An 18,860-nucleotide genomic window follows, 5' to 3' on the forward strand; every position below is an offset into this window, starting at 1 on the left:
CTGTTTCAATCACAGTGTAAGGCTCTGGAGATATTTACAGACTCACCCCCACTGGACTGCTGCATTTGCATGTGGTGATGCTTGGTAAACTAATATAATGCAACCTACCTGTGGTTGCATACTGCTGTATTTTTGCAGTGATTTCTCAATCAGAAACATGTATCTCACTGTACAAACCTTCTGAAAACAGGTTTGCACTATGTGTTATGTGTTTCTGAATATCTCTATCTGTCTTATGCACTGATTTTCTTTGAAATTCCGTAATATGTATCATGATATTGTGATGTCTGTTATCACATGTATACACTTATTTGTTACATGCCTTAGTCATAGCTTAAAAGGGTCATGGGACTAGCCTATTTAACCAGAAACCAAATATGTAAATTAGCATTGGTGTTTAATCCATTGGATGGCTAGCCCTGACATAGATGAAATAAATAAATAAAATGCTAGTCAAATTATTTTGTTACTGGCTGTGTATGTATTGTGCTCTAAAATGTGATCTGCCTTTGTATGTCAAGTTATTATTTCCAAGTTTAGAACTAACTGGTTCGCTGGGTATGTGCTCTATAACATTTTCTTGACCAGTGCAAGAACTGTAACTTGGTTATCTGGAACCCTGTTCAGTTCCTCACAACTCAAAGTTGAAAAGTGAAAAAAAAAAGTTTTCTCAAAACTGAGACTCCTCTGCTCTAACACTTCTACAATTAATTCACCATGCACTGAGTGCTTAAGTACTTCAACAGTGATCACAAATGCTATACTGGTATTCATTTATGAAGTCAACATATCCAAGACCAGTTCTGCATTCCTGCACCACTGTCACATGTTGATCACATCAGCTTGTGCCCGGTGCAGCCATCCCCTTTTTCCAACCCTAGTTACAGCTCTGGTCAGTAGTATGTATGGTACATTTCCTTACAATGAAATTGAGGTAGTATTAATTGAGTTGTTTTGCTGGAAACCTTGTGGAAAGGTATTTGTAATATAATATATTGTACAGCCACCCGGTGGTATAAACTTTGCCTCTAGATGACTGTCACCATTGAAATGACACCCTGACCACATGTGCAAAAATAGGAAACGGGGTTGTAGATGGATGGATGGATTGATGGATGAAAACTAGTATGTACAAATCAGTAAAGTGCTTTTGTTCAGTCATGCAGTTGAATGAAAGTTTACCAAAAAGCAGGAGTCATAAAAACCCATTTCAACAAACTTCAATAAGTCAGCTAAAGTAGAATGTAATATTTAAAGGATAATGGAGGTCTCTCAGTCCTGTCTGAGCTGAAATAGACATACAATCAAACTATGAATGGGGGATAATGAACTGGGTGATGTTATCATGTCACAGGTTTCAGATACCATGGGGGCTATTTAACACCAGTGTGATTTAACCACCAAGGATTATTGTAGATATTTTCAGGGTCTATGTATTAGTTTCCCCTCAAGTGTTTGGCAGTGCTCTTTACAGACTCAGACACCTTGAGTGACATTTTTCCTGTAAAAGCACAATCAAAATTTCTCCAATACCTAGTTGCATACTGGACAACTAGTTTATAGTGACAAGCACTGTCAACATAGTTGCAAACCATATAATCCTAACAGTGATTAATATTCTCACTCCAACTGTCTAATCTATAAAAAAGGGTCTGTTGTCATGGATATGAACTTTTCTACTGTCAACGTTAATGGCTTGAAGATATGGGCATCCTGAGGCAATGTATAAATTGCCTTATGTTTACTGACAACCAGTTAATTCTCAAAACTGATATGGTATGTGAGAGATGTATTTATACAATGTCACTGGGGGCAAAGCTCTCACATATAAGTACTCCTAATGTCAATGAGGTTGTCAGTAGTACACACGCTGCACCCATCACACACAATTCAAACAGACATATCAGTCCACATATGCTGAGGCACTTACATGTAACTTCCTAAACCACAAAGACCTCCTAGATAAAGTATAGCTAACAAATACCCTCAGCAGCCCCAAATGCACTTTTTCAAAACAACACCCACATCAACACATAGAGCTTCATCTCATGCAGCCTCTACCTCTAAGCCCATAAGGCAAGCCACCCCGCAATCCAACGTTCTATTCATGAAAAACTCCATTGTGAGACAGACTGATGTCCCTTTCACCAGGCTAGTAAGGAGAAAGTTACGGTCGGTTGCTTATCAGGGGCTAGGATCTGCCACATTACACATGCACTCAGGTCATAGTCCATGTGGGAGTAAAGGACCTGAGATCTACCTCCCTAGACTATATGAAGAGAGACATCATGGAATATGTGTCTCAGGCTGGTATGGGCCTAGCACTGAACAGCATTTTACTTTCGCCAAGGATGATGCCACAATATGAACAAAAGATGACTGACTTTAATAATTGGCTTAGTTTCTGGTGTCATTTTAAGGGAGTGCAATATATCATGAATGGAGAAAGGCAACAGTCATCCCTCTGCACAAAGGTGGGCCATCTAAAGACCCTGGAAACTACAGACCAATAAGTCTCACTAATCCAAACGACAAAGCCAGTAGATTTTTCCTTTTATTAAAACACACCAAAACCTCTCTAGCACCTCGGCTTAACAGCCTTCCAGGAGATAATACAAACAGAGAAAAACATCTCTTATAAAGATGCATCAATTACATAAAAATTCATCAATCAAACAATTAACCAATTTTACCAATACTTTATAATAAAAACTTCCAATTACATTACCTGATTTAATCCACCAGGAGTTAAAGTATTATACTTTAAAATAAAAAACTGCTTCTTTAGACAGTAATCTATTTTTAAACACAGTGTTTATAGCTGAAATTTGTTCCAAGATACTGCCTTTTAAACCTTCACATGACCCTCCATGTATTTCATTAAAATGAGTGGCTACAGGGCTTTCTAATTTTTTATTCTTAACATCACGAATATGCTCTTGTAGCCTAACCTTGAAAGACCTCTTACTAATAATTGGCTTAGTTTCTCGTGTCATTTTAAGGGAGTACAATATTTGTCAGCATGGAAGGAGATGGTCAACAGGCCATGCTGCTTTTCCAGGGGTGGTCTGTACCTCTCCCCTCTAGGCTTTTGAATATTAGCTAAAACACTGTCTTTTCCCATAGTGCCTTTTTAGACAATGTCAAACTGAAAGTCTGAAAGTACTTCTGACACAGAAAAGCAAAACCAAGAAAATTTAGAGGTATTACTGCTCAATGCTAGGAGTCTAAACAAAAAACTCCACTCCCTAGAAGTTCTCTTTACCCTAGAGAATGCTGTTGTCTGTGCAGTCACTGAGATGCCTTCCACACATTTAGGCCAGCTACTTCACAGGCAGGGACTAAACATGGAGGTCTCTCTATTTACATCAAAAATAAATGTACTTCAAGGCTGGTCAAACAGGACAATGCACTTGAGCTGTCCCATGTTCAGGTCACCATAGGTAAAATACAATACCACTTCCTTGAAAGCTATAGGTCCCCCTCTGTGACCTAGGAAACCCATACCATGTATTTAAACTTATTAGAAACATTAACCATCCAACCCAATACCATATTCATAGATGACTTTAATTACCTGGGAATCCTATATGACATCAAATGTACATACACAGAGATTCCTGGATTTTGTAAACACACACTCCCTGGACCGGATAGTCAATACACCAACCAGGGGGTGCACCCATATTGAGTCTGGTCCTCACTAATATGGAAGACTGCTGCACACCCTCTACTGCAATTCCTTCCCTGGTAAGGCCAGACCACAAAATGGTCTCCTTTGTAGTAAAAATAAAACTTAGACCCCCAGCTAAACCTGGAATATTCAAGAACTATGCTAAGGTTAATCTCCTGCTATTAAATGAGAACCTGGCAAAATTTCAAGCCTCAATGAACCCTGAGATCACTTCTGCCTATGCAGAACTGTTCAGAGAAACCCTGTACAAGCATGTTAATAGCTGCATAGAGGTAGATGTACCCAACAAGAAGAAGTACAGAACTAACTCAGGAAACAAGCCACCGTGGTGGACTCAGAAAATCAATCGGCTGTATAATAGGAGGAAGAAAATCATGGCAACAATTAGGAGGTGCAGAACTCAGCAGAATAAAAACACACTCATCAAACTAAACAAACAACTCAGAGGACAGATAAAGTCTACCAAAGCCAAATGTGAGGCAAGTTTGACCTCCCAGGCCATGGACAACCACAAAGCATTATTTAGCAATGTCCACAACCTCAAAGGCAATACAAAATCATGTGCAGAGCTCTTTGTAAATGGAGGCACCTATACTGGGCCAGAAGATATAGCAAATGTGCAGAGCTCTTTGTAAATGGAGGCACCTATACTGGGCCAGAAGATATAGCAAACCTTCTGGCCGATAAATTCAGCTCCAACTTTACCCCCTCTATCCCTCAACCTTCCCTCAGGAAATATCATGAAATATAACTCCCCCTACTATCACTAGGGAACAGGTCTTTAATGCTCTCTCTAAGACTAAGAACACTGCATCAATGGGCCCAGATGATATCTCAGGATGCTTCTAAATAGCATGAAATATGACCTATCAGGGCCTCTGGAATTACTATTTAACTGTTGCCTGCAAGCAGGTTTTGTGCCTCATGAATGGAGAAAGGCAACAGTCATCCCTCTGCACAAAGGTGGGCCATCTAAAGACCCTAGAAACTACAGACCAATAAGTCTCACTAGTGTTATAAGTAAAGCCATGGAAAAAATTATCAAGGAGATGATCAATAGAGATATAGTAAACTTCCAGTTACTGGACCCCACCCAGTTTGGTTTTGTCAAGGGCATGTCATGCCTACTCAACCTGGTGGACTTCTTTGAGAAGGTCACCAAAGCAATGGATGAGGGCAAAATCATGCACTCTGCCAACCTTGACCTGGCTAAGGCATTTGACACAATATCCCACTCAGGAATTGTTGACAAACTCAAGAGGTTAGGTACAAACCCATATGTCACCCGGTGGATAACCAAATGGCTCACAGCAAGGACCCAGGAAGTTAGAACTTGGTAGTCCACCTCTACAAAGAGGCCAGTCAGAAGTGCAGTCCCTCAGGGATCAGTCCATAGACCACTGTCTTTTGGCATTTACTTCTCAGAAGTCAAGGCCAATGTCAGTGGTCTCTGGCTGACTAAATCTGCAAATGACTGCAAATTAGGAGCTGTCATTGAATCTCACACTGACACAAATGTTCTCCAGGAGGGGCTGACACAGACAAACAACTGCCTTCAGAGCCCTGGACTAAAACTAAATACCAAGAAATGCATAATAGTATCCTTTTGGAAGTCATCCATCCCTGGTAACTGTCATATTGACAACGCACCCCTTAGGGTTGACTCAGTAGTCAGGGACTTATGGATACGCATAGATAGTAATCTAGCCTTTGATTATCACGTACATTTAAACATAAATGTAAACGTATGTTTAATCATCAAGTAAAATGCCCCATTTGGCATGTACCTCACTAGACACCTGCAACAACTGGAGAGGCCACAAAAGTACCTCACAAAGAGGATCCTAAGTCTTAAACACTTGTCCTATATGGACAGACTCAAAAAACTCCAACTATTCTCTGTCTTATATCACCTACTTAGAGGTGATCTCTGCTTTACTTTCAAAGCCATGTCTGACCCAGCTCTGATAGAAATGCTACATCTAAAGAAATCCCAACTCCTCCACACCACAAACTCCAGAGACCTCAACCTCATTACCACAATCAACAGAACATGCTGAAGGGACAGGTCCATAACCCAGAGACTGCCCATGCTATGGAATAGACTTCCCATACATGTCAAGCAGAATACCTCAATGGGCCTCTTCAAGAGGAACCTTGGTGAGTGGATGGGAAACAAAAAATTCACCCCGAGGATCACTCCAGTGGCTCTACTTGACAGAGGCACAAGGAACCAAGGTCTTGTGGCATGATGCCAGGGTAATCTTATGGGCTAGGCTTGTAAAGGCTCCAGACCATTAGCCTAGTATACACCTATGAACCTATGAACCTACCTGTTTACAGTGGTGAGGAAATCATTCTGTGTTGTGCATCCTATAATCATTTTATGTTGTGAATCCTATAAACAAAGGTATGGCACCTAAGAACAAGGAAGTCATTATTCCACTGTATTTGGCATTCATCAGACCTATCACTGTGTACAGTGCCCCCTTTGGTATGTACCTAACCAGGGATATCCAACAATCAGAACGTCCACAGAGGTTTCTCACTAAAAGAATACAGGGCTTAAGTAAAATGTCCTAAGCAGACTGTCTCAAGACCCTATCCTTGCATTCTGTCTCCCACAGGCTTTTGAGGGGAGATGTATGCCTGGCATACAGGACATTGTCAGACACCACTCTGATGGACCTCCTACATATCCACAAAACAAACAGTAACAGAATCGCCTGTTCTAAAGACTTAAATCTTGCCTGTGATATAAATAGGACCTGTTGGAAAGACAAGTATGTATCACAGAGACTACCCTGTCTATGGAACAGTCTCCCCATCCATGTGAAGAAGAGTTCCTCCCTAAACCAATTCAAGTGCAACAAGGAAAATTGGATGGGAAACCGGAAATTCATCCCTGGTTTGGTACCTGTGGTCTCTAATGGACACAGGAAACCTGTAAATCATTCATCTCCCAGGCCCATGCTTACATTTATCAAGAGTATCAGAACTTGTCAGAGATTTGGGATGCATGGCTAGGCTTAAAAAGGCCTTTGTGATCATTAGCCTTGTAAACACCTATGAACCTTTGCTTTTGTATACTGACACCGGAATACTTATTTTCCAGTCATCTACGGTATGACTCCTTCTCTCTATATTTCTATCCATCTATATATATATATATATATATATATATATATATATATATATATATATATATATATATATATATATATATATATATATATATATATATATATATATATATATATATATATATGTATATATAGATAGATAGATATAGATATATAGATGTATAGATATATAGATAGATATATGGATCTACTTCTAAATACTGTAATTGCAAAATCCCGAAGACCAAAATATCGAGACCATAAGGCTGAAACTCCAATATCATGAAAGTTTACAATCCTGAATGCCAAAACATAGAAATCTCATAACATCGAACTGTACATTACCCAACATCAACCCATACTTCAAACTAAAAGTATCTCCTAACAGCATGTCAGAAGTTAAAACACATTGCTTTACAATAAATCACTACCTCCAACACCAATCTAAACAAAAGAGGCATAGCCTCACTAACTTAAACATAAAAAACGAAAACTATTTTTCTTCCTATGCTTTTGTAGGGGGACTCTGCATCCCTTCACCCTGCAAAACCTCCCACAAATTAAATATGCCAACTCTGAGATTGGACTACAATGAGGAAAAGTGAACAGTACTAAGACACAATTAATATTATGTCACCATCTGCATGAATATCACTGCACTTTTATAGTTAATAAAGCTATCCCCTTACCTTAACCCATGCCCTAACCCTAAGGTTCATGACAATTGCACCATAGTGGAGGACATTGCTATGTCCTTCGCTGTGCTGCAGTCATCACGGACCTTAGGGTTATGGCACGGATCATGGTAAGAGGATAGCCCATAGGGCTATCCCCTTACTATGACCCGTGTCCTAACCCTAAGGTCTGTGAGTACTGCACGGAAGTTCAGTATAACGCCCGTTCATTATACTGAACATTGCGTAAGTGCACTTTCAATTAAGTGCACTTTCACTGCAGTAAGCATTCCATGCACTATTTCGAATTAGTGAAAATTTCATCTAGTGTATCGAACCCATATACATATATATATATATATATGTATATATATATATATATATATATATATATATATATATATATATATATATACTGTGACGAGTAACCTCAGGGGCCATTTCTCCTCTAATGCATCCATCTTGATCTTATCTTCTGTTATGTTATCTGAGCTTTAAGCTTTTCCTGATTTTCCTTAGTGTACTTTGTACTTCTTCAAGGATGGGCTTTTGTTTCTTTTTCATTGCAAGCTGTACATGTAGCAGTACAACTTCTTTGGGGTTTTCTTCACTCAGAACCTTCTTGAGGTACTCCTTCACTCTGGTGAGCAGATCGTTCCTGGTATCTCTTATGAATAAAATCTGCCTACTATCATGCATATGTTGTTGCTGCCTTGCAACCTGATACAGTTTCCTTGTGCCATCTGTTACATTCCAGAAGCTAGTGGAAGTAGAGATCAAATGGCAGCTTCGACTAGATGTAGCCACACCCCCTGGTTTAAATGAAGTTATTCCCACTAAACCCTTAGTAAGGACATAAAAATCAAATTTATATAATATTGTCTATACTTATATAGATATAGGTCATATATATTGCACAATTTATATGTTTGAAAGATAGTGAATGTGTTGCCTGATTATTAGTATATATAATAAGTAATGGGTGGAATAATATGTAGTAGTACTGAACCTTTGTATTGATTGCTGCTATCTCTGTAAACTGCAGGTCAAAGTGTATATGTAAATAACAACAACACAAAAATACTTATATGTTTTTATGTTTGTATAGGGAAGGTTAACATTGCATAAGAGATTTCAAAAAAGTGCTTCATATAGGACAGTTTGAATTTTTTATCATTATTGTATTTCTATAGGAATTTGTCTTGTCAGAAGCAATTACAGTTTAGTTTTAACTTTTAGTACATAAATATATGATAATAATTGAAAAAAAAATTTATTGTATGTTGTTAGTTTTTAAGAGATGTGTTTTTTAGGACAAAATGATAGATATAAGTGTTATATATTATACATATTCATTTTTAATCTGGATAGACATTTGCATATAAAATTGAATGATTGATGTAAATGGCGGGCTTATGGGTATATAATGGGGAGAAAAGTTAGTATGAATGTTCTGAGGAAGTCTAGTTATCTAGATGAAAGCGCTAAACCTCTTTTCTACATCTTCGTTTGGTTGAGAAATAAAGGAAATTAACTGTCTGGATTCCAGCTGTCCTGTTATTTGGTGCTTCGTGCATAATTTTTGAGTTGTTCAGTGGTTACAGGACATCAATTTCATTTAGGAATTTCATAAATGCCTTGCTTTTTGCCATTGAAATCGCTCTCTTATCCTCTTTATTAGCCAACCAATATTGCTTCTTAACCTAATCTATGTTTCTGTCTCCCTCTTCTTCCTGCACATATTTCTTTTTGTTTAGAAATGTTTTTTAATTTAACATACTTACAATACATATACAGAAAAGAAGAAATTCAACTTCACATATCTTTATACAATGATAGGATTATAGTGAATCATCAACCTAATCTTATCCATTAACACCATTACGAATCTTGGTATTTCAATAGCAGTCTTTGCTCTTTGGCTTTTACAGATACAGGAAGTAGAACATTCATTAGTATTACTGATCTAAAGAAATTATCAGACCACAACCCCTTAAAAACATACTTATCTCTTCTCAATATACATTCAATTTTTCACAATCCATAAACGTGTATCCAATCAGCTTTTACATCTTTGTTATATCTCCAACAAACTAAAGAAGTCATTTTATTAAACTTAGAGATTTTATATGGAGTAATATTCTATGTATATATTTCCACATAAAAACTTTCCAGTATAAACTTGAAGAAGTTTGAATAATATATTTACGTATCAATGCTTGATTTTTGCCATCTATTGAGACACTTAATCCACCACTATCTAAAAAGTTCCAGAATTTTGCATCAAAATTATTATTATTTTTATTAGTAGTAGTAGTAGTAGTAGTAGTAGTAGTAGTATTCCTTTGTATATCAATCTATCTTTCATTACTGCATTCATATATTCATATAAAAATAAAGTTCTGTTTCTCTTCACTCATATTATCCACAAATTAATTTAATTTCATACTGATGGATAATATAAACTGGCTAGCAGATTCATCCAAATGTATATTATTTCATTAAATATTGTGCAGACTTAGCTTTTACTTTTTCAGTGCAATTAGATCATAATACTAATCTGTTCCTTTTGAGTAAATTCATTTTAACATTATTTTGTTTCCTTAAATCAAGAAGTATGTGCAGCGGAAAAACACAAACATTTTCATTTTGATATTAATAGAGTTTTAAAAACAAAATTTTAATTGATTTAAGAATTGTTTTCATATAAACAGAATCTAAAGATTGAAATGAATGTTTTTCTAAGGTAAATTGTGTTAACCATGAAAGGATTATTACATATTTCTAATGTATCATCTTTAAAACTTATAAGAATTTAATATAATCTGCTCTTGAATGGTTTTCCATTGACTGTTGTAGGTTGAATATATCCAGAGTATAATACAGTTAACACTTGCAGCAATAGGATAAGATTCTACACCTGGAAAACTAATGCCACCATATTCCCATATTTTTTTATGATTTCTATAAGCAATTCTCAGCTTTTTAGAATACCATAAGAATGAAGTTAATGTTTTTTTCCATTTTCTTTAACATTTTTTTGTCAGGTATTAAAGCGATTGAATGTGATTTATATATCTATGTACATAGATATATAAAATCTTGAGTAATATAATCATTTTAATAAGCACTAACCTATCCTCAAAAGTTTAAAATAAATCTTTTTTAATAAGAAGTAACACTTCTTCAATTACTTTTTCAAAATTATTATGAATACTCTTTCTTACATCTGGATACATTTTTATTTCTAAATATTTTAATACTTCCGTCCCAATTATATTTATATTTATGTTTAAACTTACTATCTAGTAAGTGATTTAGCACTAAATGTTCAGTTTTATTGCTATTATATTTCAGCAGTGATACTTCTTGAAACTTTTCAATTTCCTCATCTATTTCTTTGATTGAATAATTTAAATCTCCTACAGTTAGTAAAATATCATCTGCAAAAAGTTGTATTTTAGATGGACAATTTTTATTAATTGAGAACCCATCAATTTTCCATTGCTTCTATTACTATTAGCTAAGGATTTGATAACTAATCCAAATAATAAAGGGGACAAGGGGCACCCTTTCTTTGTGCCTTTGTTTAAAGTGAATCCTTGAGAATCCTAGCATTAGGTGGTACACCAGAAGGATTTAGGGTAAAAGATGAGTGATCTGAGGTACAGCAAATGGCCACAACAGAGTCACCCATCTGCAGCTGAATCAAACTGCTAACCAGATGTGGTAGTAAAGGGTGGTTACTTAACTTTTTCTTTTTGTGACTGGAATAAGGACTGACTGTGGGACTGACAGTTTGTTCCATTGCAAAGCTAAAAACGGTGCCTCTTTTCCAGGGAAAATAAGCAATATATGGTGGTTAAAAACAAAAAAGTCTTTAAATGTTACTTTTTTCCCAGACAAACATAGTAAAAATCACTTCAAAACACAGTGTTACCCCCATAAAGCAAATAACCACAATTTCTACACAGAATAATTGTTTTCAGTTACTTTGAACAACTTTTTTGTCTGTACTATATCTGGGACAGTTCAATATATATTATTCATTTATAACTGCTTCCATTATAATATACTGGGCCATAGCTGCAAGATCACCTTTGGGTCAAGCTTGCTTACCTAAAATAAACAAAATAAATAAATAATGTAGCAAAAAGCACTCCACAGGGTAAATGTCCCATTGCCGAAAATCAATAAAATCAATAATCAACAGTAAGGTATAACAGCGAGACAACCAGGCACTCCTTTATCTTTTTCAACCATAAAAACATGTATTTATTCAAAATAAAAAACACATTGGCACTGGTAAGTGCTTTTGCTAAAGAGCTTCATCAGGTCTGAAAAAGATAACGGAGTGCCTGGTTGTCTCGCTGCTATACCTTACTGTGGATTATTGAAAATAAATAAATAAATAAATACACATACAACTCAAATACAACCTGTTACATTTCTTTCACCTGCATGCAGATTGCAATTAATATCATTAAAACCAAACCAACAAAATAATGTTTTCTGGTCCACCGCTAAATGAAGCAAAGGCATTACTGCCTGGAGAGTAATGTTACCTTATAATTATCCACGAGAAACTGTTCAGTCAAGTATTTGAATGTTTTCCTGGATCATAGTGGTGAGTTACAGGCACAAAACAGGAGACACATTGGAATACAACAAATTACATTAAGTGCACAATATTTTAAATGCATAATAAGATATTGCATGATCTGATTAGATTGTCTTCTGGTCTTGACCTTAGGAAACATTATATTTATCTACAATATGTGAGGTTTGTTTTATATCCTTTACTTACTGATTAATGTTTTCTTGTCTATGCATTGTTGTGTTTATTCTTCTTGTCTATGTAGGATTTCACATTTGAATTGATAATTTGCATTGTATAATGTTTCTCATTTTTAGTATATTTTTACTAATCACTATATCCAATGCCATCTTTTTTCTTTGCATATTTTTGTCACATTACTCATTATTTTAACTTGGTGAAGGCTGAAACATGGTCCCTGTGCTTCCATCCAACTAGTCAGTAAGTTCAAAACGTAACTATGATAAGTGTTTGCTTTAGAGATAGATTCTAACACTAACTTACATTAACAGCAGTCACCATGACTAGTTTACCAGATGTTCATGAAAGCTTTCACTTAAGAATACTTCTCAGAACTTACAGTAGTATATATAAAAGTTCTTCCATGCTTCATCCATGGTTTTTCTTTCAGTAATAAGAGATGTAGAAGCAGGCATTGTTTTCACATTTATTTCCTATGCCCCTTACTGCCTGCCTGTTATTGTATTTCACAACCTCTCCTCAATGTCATGGCTAGGTAACAGTATGTGAATCTTCCTTTTGAATTACATATAGAATTAGAGTTAAGGAAGTTTGCAAAAACTCATGAAAATGACAGTTTCCATATTTAGATTAATAAAGTAAAAATGAGATGTGTTACTTTCATAATGGGGTAGTGGATGCAAGTTGGGTATGTTAGTAAAAGATATGTTAAAATGTGGCAGGGTAATGCCAAGGCTTCTGAGATACAACTTGTTTGGTAAAATAGATATCAATACTAGTATTGTGTTAATGCCAGCATTAAGATCATAAAAACTGTGTGACCCACAGTTGAACAACTGTTGCCATCTTATACACAGCATCAAGGTGCACAAATTTGTCAGCAATACTTGCAATTTAACATAAACTTTTTTGCAGATTAATATTGAAATATTGTGACACTAGTACACATATAATTTGCACAATTATATAATGCCCAAGCAAAAGAACCTAACCCACTCTTGTCATACATCAATGGAAATATCTTTAACAGACAACCAGATTTCACAATGATAATATTGGTTGAACTTGCATACTTACAGAGATATAACACTTAATTTGAATATACTGTACCACTTGTAATTTTTTTTGCAAATGAAATATTTTTCTTTCATAAAACTGCAATATAAAATCAGCATCACTAGACAGACCTTTTGTACTAACACTAGCATTTACTGCATTGTGTAACAAAGACTTTTATATTTTACACTTTTTTGTAACTCACATCATTCTTGAGATATTGCAAATCACATTAAATGTGTTTTCCAACAAGGATTCTAGACAAAACCTTTCAGGAAATAATTGGTTTCTCAGCTTGCATGACAAGCTGTTAACATTGCTTGCTGTTAGGTTTTCCTTGATTCTGCTCATGGTGTCACCAGATATATTGTCTAGTCAAATGGAACTTGAGTTTTATCATAAACCCAATTAACATATACAGAATACAGCACATATGTTTGCTCAAGTATCCCATATAACTATCACATTCTGCATAAAAGTAATGCTCTCCATTATTTGTGGCACAGCCCTCATTAACTTTCATGTTTGTATACTACAGTATATATTTCAGAGGAAAAGACAGCACACCAAGCACTATAGGTGCTTTTTTAAACTAGAATTACATATCAAAAAAGTTGTAATATCTGAGTTTATTTCACAGCTTGATAGAGTGATGAATAGGCAGACAGATTGAGATATATAACAGCACAGATGTATGCATGCATATGGTTACAATGCTTTTGGTCATAAAGGTAGTTTGTTAAAAGGGAATAAGTCTATTCTTATGTAGAATATCCTTTCATTAAGCACTTTTCTATCATCTGCAGTAAATTTTACTGTGAGATCATTGAACAGTGAGATAAAGAAGTTTTCCTTCCCCACTGTTCTGCAATCTTGGAGTTGGAATAAATTGATAAGCAGGGGGTGTGGGGGTGTAGCCCCCAAAATAAGGGGTGCTGGAGGGCTTGTTCCCCTCCTAAAACACTGTTTTAAAATGTGCATGGTCTAAGGAATAATCTTGGCGCATGTACAGAAGCATTTTGGTGTTTATATATATATCCTAGAGGGTGTGTGATGATGAAAAAGCACCTTTGCTCGTTTTACTTTCTTATTTTTTTACTATAAACACAGTCACTTTATTTTTTTCAATTAGCTGAATGACAACAATGTATATTCTTGATGAAAAGTATTGTTTGTGTGTGTGTGTGTGTGTGTGTGTGTGTGTGTGTGTGTGTGTGTGTGTGTGTGTGTGTGTGTGTGTATGTATGTGCGTGTGTGTGTGTATCCTGACTTCATTTCATATTTTTCCCTGTCTCTCACAAAATGTTGATTTTCTGTCAAATTATTCATGATCACAGTTAATGCCAGACATTAGATTATCTTACTTATTGTTCAGAAAATGCATGTTAATACAAAGCCTGTTTTTCTTTTTAACTTTTTTAAGTAAATTAGAGCAATATTTAAAAATTGTCCCTGATTTTGAGTATATATCTCACATTAATTTTGGCTCTGTCCAAAAGTTGAGAGGTATGTATGCCATCTATAGAGGGAAGCCCAAAACAAAGGGATAAGTATAGAGAAAGTGACTGTGCTCAGTGTATTACACCAGGACATTACTGACTTAAAGACCTTCTTCATGTCTGATGCTTCATTGGAGGCAGTCAAAAAGAATCACAGGGTCATAGAGGAACAAATGATGCATTTGCAAATTACAGAAGTGACACAAAACAAATCAAAGTGTGAAAACCACAGTTAAATACTGTCAACAGAGGTTATTGTCTTATACTCAGGAAAATAGTGCTTTTCAAATTAAGAAAAAAGCTTTAACTGAGTTGGAGAACCAGAAAGAACCTGTAATAGAGAGAAAGTCAAGCAGATGTCTCATCCAGAGATGGAGTACAGGAAGGCTCCAACGGAAAAAAGCGCTAGCATGAAACACTTTAAAAGTGTCACGTGACATGAGCTATAGGTATCAAGGAGATGCACTAACATTGTCAAAGGTGAACATGCTATCAAGTGTTCTCATTTTAACCTCGTACAGAAAGAGAAGAAAGGCAAGGTCATGCCTGGACTTCATACTTCTGTGGGAAATCAAACACATATCCTGAGGGATCTGCAGTCTTCTATCTATGAATACAGTGTCAGAATATAACTCGCAGCATCTTGGCAACAATCTGATATGAATAAAAAAATCCAAGAATACAGCAGGACTGTCATATGAGGTACCAGTAAAAGACAGACAAGTAACTATTCCACAGTGGAATGGAAGGTCAGCATTTTGAGCTAAAACTTGGGCACAACTATATAGAGCAGCTACAGAAGAATCTTTGCACCTGAATGTAACTTTACAGATACATAGACTTAAACATTGTACGTTTGCTGTCAGTTTGGATATTTTACTGGGGAAATTGCATTGCTTCTGCTAGTGGCACCACATTATCATGAACATAAACATGGCATCACTGGTAATGCTGATCTGGTGCGTCTAGGCTTGGGGAACATTTCACAATGTACATTTTGCATCTTTACCTTGATCATTTGTCCTCAAACCGTGCTCACATATATTGCATATGTGGACTTAGCAGCAACATTAACAGTTTAACGTAATAATGTACTGAACTTCCTTCATGTGTTCTGATTCCCAAATGAGACAATGGTATTCTTAGAAATAATGTACCCTACTGGGCATACTTACTTATTTAATGTTTTTTATTTTCTTACTTATTTAATGTATTTAATTAACTTTCACTTTTACTTTTGAGTTGGTCACAGCCTTTTTCTATACCCTTACCTTTTTGCTGACTCTTTCTGCCCAATATACATAACATACTGTGTATCTGCAACTGCACATAAACCAATGTTTTGGTAAGTGTTTCCAAAATTAAATACAGCCTTCCATTTCATATGCAGATTTTCAGAGACTGTTTTTGCAAAAATAAATAAAGTAACAAGATGACATCAGTTGGTGAGACAGAATGGTGCTGAGGTAGTTCAAAAAAGGTCAGAGTTCAAAGATAAGTCTGCACATTTTGGTGTATGTAGTGATTTATTTCTCATTGAAAGCCTACATCAGAGATTAGGAAAGAAGAACAATTTAAAGAAAAAATAAGGAAAAGGTATGGGAAACAAAATGATTTATAAACACTCACCTGTTTTGAAGACAGAGTATGCTCTCCAGCTACAGACAAAACATGTTCATCCGTTTGGTTAGGGACTGGAAAACAAACAAAGCAAACAGTATTAAAAGTATAAACATACTTCTTTGGAAGCAACATTTTTAAATAACTGTTTGGCAGCTTCATGAACCATGGTATGCCAGTGGTAGAAAATGCAGTATTTATTAGGCTGAATGAAATCCATTGATGAGGGTCCGGAAGTGAACATTTCAAAGAAAAAAAATCACAAAAGAATTAGTGAGCATCAGAAACACTGAAAACTGAAAAATAACCAGTGAGGTGCAGTAGTTATAAACCTTGCAATATATTAGAGTAATATTTGGTAGAACAGAATAATTCCAGTACTCTGTGATGGGCAAATCCACATCAAATGACATCCTCAAAGGGAGCAGTATGGTCTCTCTTGCACAGGACAGCCCCTCCTTTGGCAGGGATGGTGTGTGGTCATGCTGTGTAGATCCTAATTTGGGTGTGGGTGGGCCACTCTATTATCCTGGTTAGTGGGTGTAGGATCACCCAGGAGGGAGACAGAGAAAGTGTTAACATGTCCTGGGATTGTGATTCCATCCATGTATCAGCAGTATCAAAGGACACTGTGCAGTGCTAACTTCATACTGTTGTCCTGCATGGCCTTTACAGGTGTCAAGGTAGCAGCAGTCTGGCCTACAAATACATAATATAAGACATAACAGAATAAATCTGTCCATATCTGCAACATGTGAGGCCCTGTAATCTGCATGAAAATGGCAGGCAGAAGCATACAGGTGTGAGGTATAAACATACCTATGCTGGTATTCCTCTTTGTCCAACATACCTGCTGTATGTATGGGAACCTAGGCATTAGTATCTGTATTCTCCTTGTGGCCAGTATGTGTACTGTTGCCATACAGTAAGTGGGACAGGTATATTAAGCTGGTTGGTGTCCATGTGAGATACATGAGGTTTTGTCTCTCCCAAAGCCTGGTTGCTCTTCCTGTGAGATAATTAGGTCTTGGTCATTCCCAGAACATGTATCCATTTCTCCAGGTATTATACTCATGCCCTCATTATCTTCATACAGAGATGCCAAGAATTCCTCAATTTACTTATCATATGTAAGATCTGGACTTGGAGGTGTCTCTCATCCAGTTGCCAGCCTGTCTGCTGCTTTTCTGAATGTTTTTTTTGAGGTCAGCCTTATCATGCTAATGACAAACTTCTATTATTGCTGTGCCATGTGAATCTACTCATAGCACCGGTGCCACTAATCACTGTGTCCTAAATACAAAAATGTAGTTGTTGTAGTGGTTCCAACCCCAGCTGATGCATCGCCTTCTTAACCCACCACCCATCTGTAAGGTCAGTTATCAAACTGTAAAAAGGCAGGACCCAGTCTGTTCTAGTTTATCCATGACAGGTAGTTGGACTCTTGATGCCAACATAAAACACCTAAAAGATAAGTTTGTTAAGATTTTGAAATTTGCTGCTTTCTTTGCTCAGAACAACTAATCTGTGTCATTAAGTGTTTAGACCCAAATTTTGTCAGGTGGCAGTGCAGTGCCAACAGGCAGTAAGCTGCTTCCCCCAGAGGTAGGAACAGTTGCCCAAGGGTTTCAGAACCTATTCCATCTGATTGCCTGGACTCAAAACACCAGTAACTCTTATCAGGTACTCTTAACTTTGCACCAACAGAGCAGGAACTGTATAAAACTTTGGTTCAGTTTGGTTCTCCCATAAATATCTGTACCAATTCACTGTTTTTCTAATCTCTGAGGTTGTTTTTTGAGTCTATATAATAAACATTGTGATTAAAGACTGCATGACTGAATGGTGGGGGCCTTTCTGCTTCTGAAATTGGCACACACAACAGAGAGATACATTAATTTATAAAAGTAATTAATGTTACATTGGAGGAGCATTACATTATGACAGCGAACTAAAATAATTTGTTCATGCATCCTTAGAAACGGTGCTATTCCAGCTAAGTGCAGTGGCACTACTACAGTAAACGACACGACAAACTACGGAAATTTATGTAAACCAACTGTTCAACTTAAAAGTTTGGATAGGTAAAGATATATAAATCATTAATTTATAAATGTATAAGTATTAATGTATAAGTATTAATGATAAAATATGAATATGAATTCATACATATACATATACATTTTTATATATTTTGATATATTTTTATATATTTACATATTAGTTTTATAGAGATGTAAGGTAACAATGTTTTGTATTAGTAAATTATAGTTATAAATTTTTTATTATTATTATTATTTTCAATTTATGGCAACTAATATGCTTGCAAAACATAAATACTTAAATATCTCAATACGCTGCTGTAACAATGTCAGTATGAACAATTTTAATATGCAT

At 36.0% G+C, this 18,860-nt stretch overlaps 1 protein-coding gene across 1 annotated transcript in view; it reads right to left on the minus strand.

The window, feature by feature from the left end:
• Positions 1-18,860, minus strand: part of LOC122794997 — a 123,692-nt gene that overhangs the window by 63,532 nt on the left and 41,300 nt on the right. Inside the window, exon 3 of the mRNA XM_044063687.1 lies at positions 16,473-16,537. Within this exon, the coding sequence (XP_043919622.1) occupies positions 16,473-16,537 (65 nt within the window). The remainder of the gene's footprint in view (positions 1-16,472; positions 16,538-18,860) is intronic.

The sequence above is a fragment of the Protopterus annectens genome, chromosome 1.part0 (genome assembly GCF_019279795.1).
Source record: "Protopterus annectens isolate FY-2018-M chromosome 1.part0, PAN1.0, whole genome shotgun sequence".
Lineage (NCBI taxonomy): Eukaryota > Metazoa > Chordata > Ceratodontiformes > Protopteridae > Protopterus > Protopterus annectens.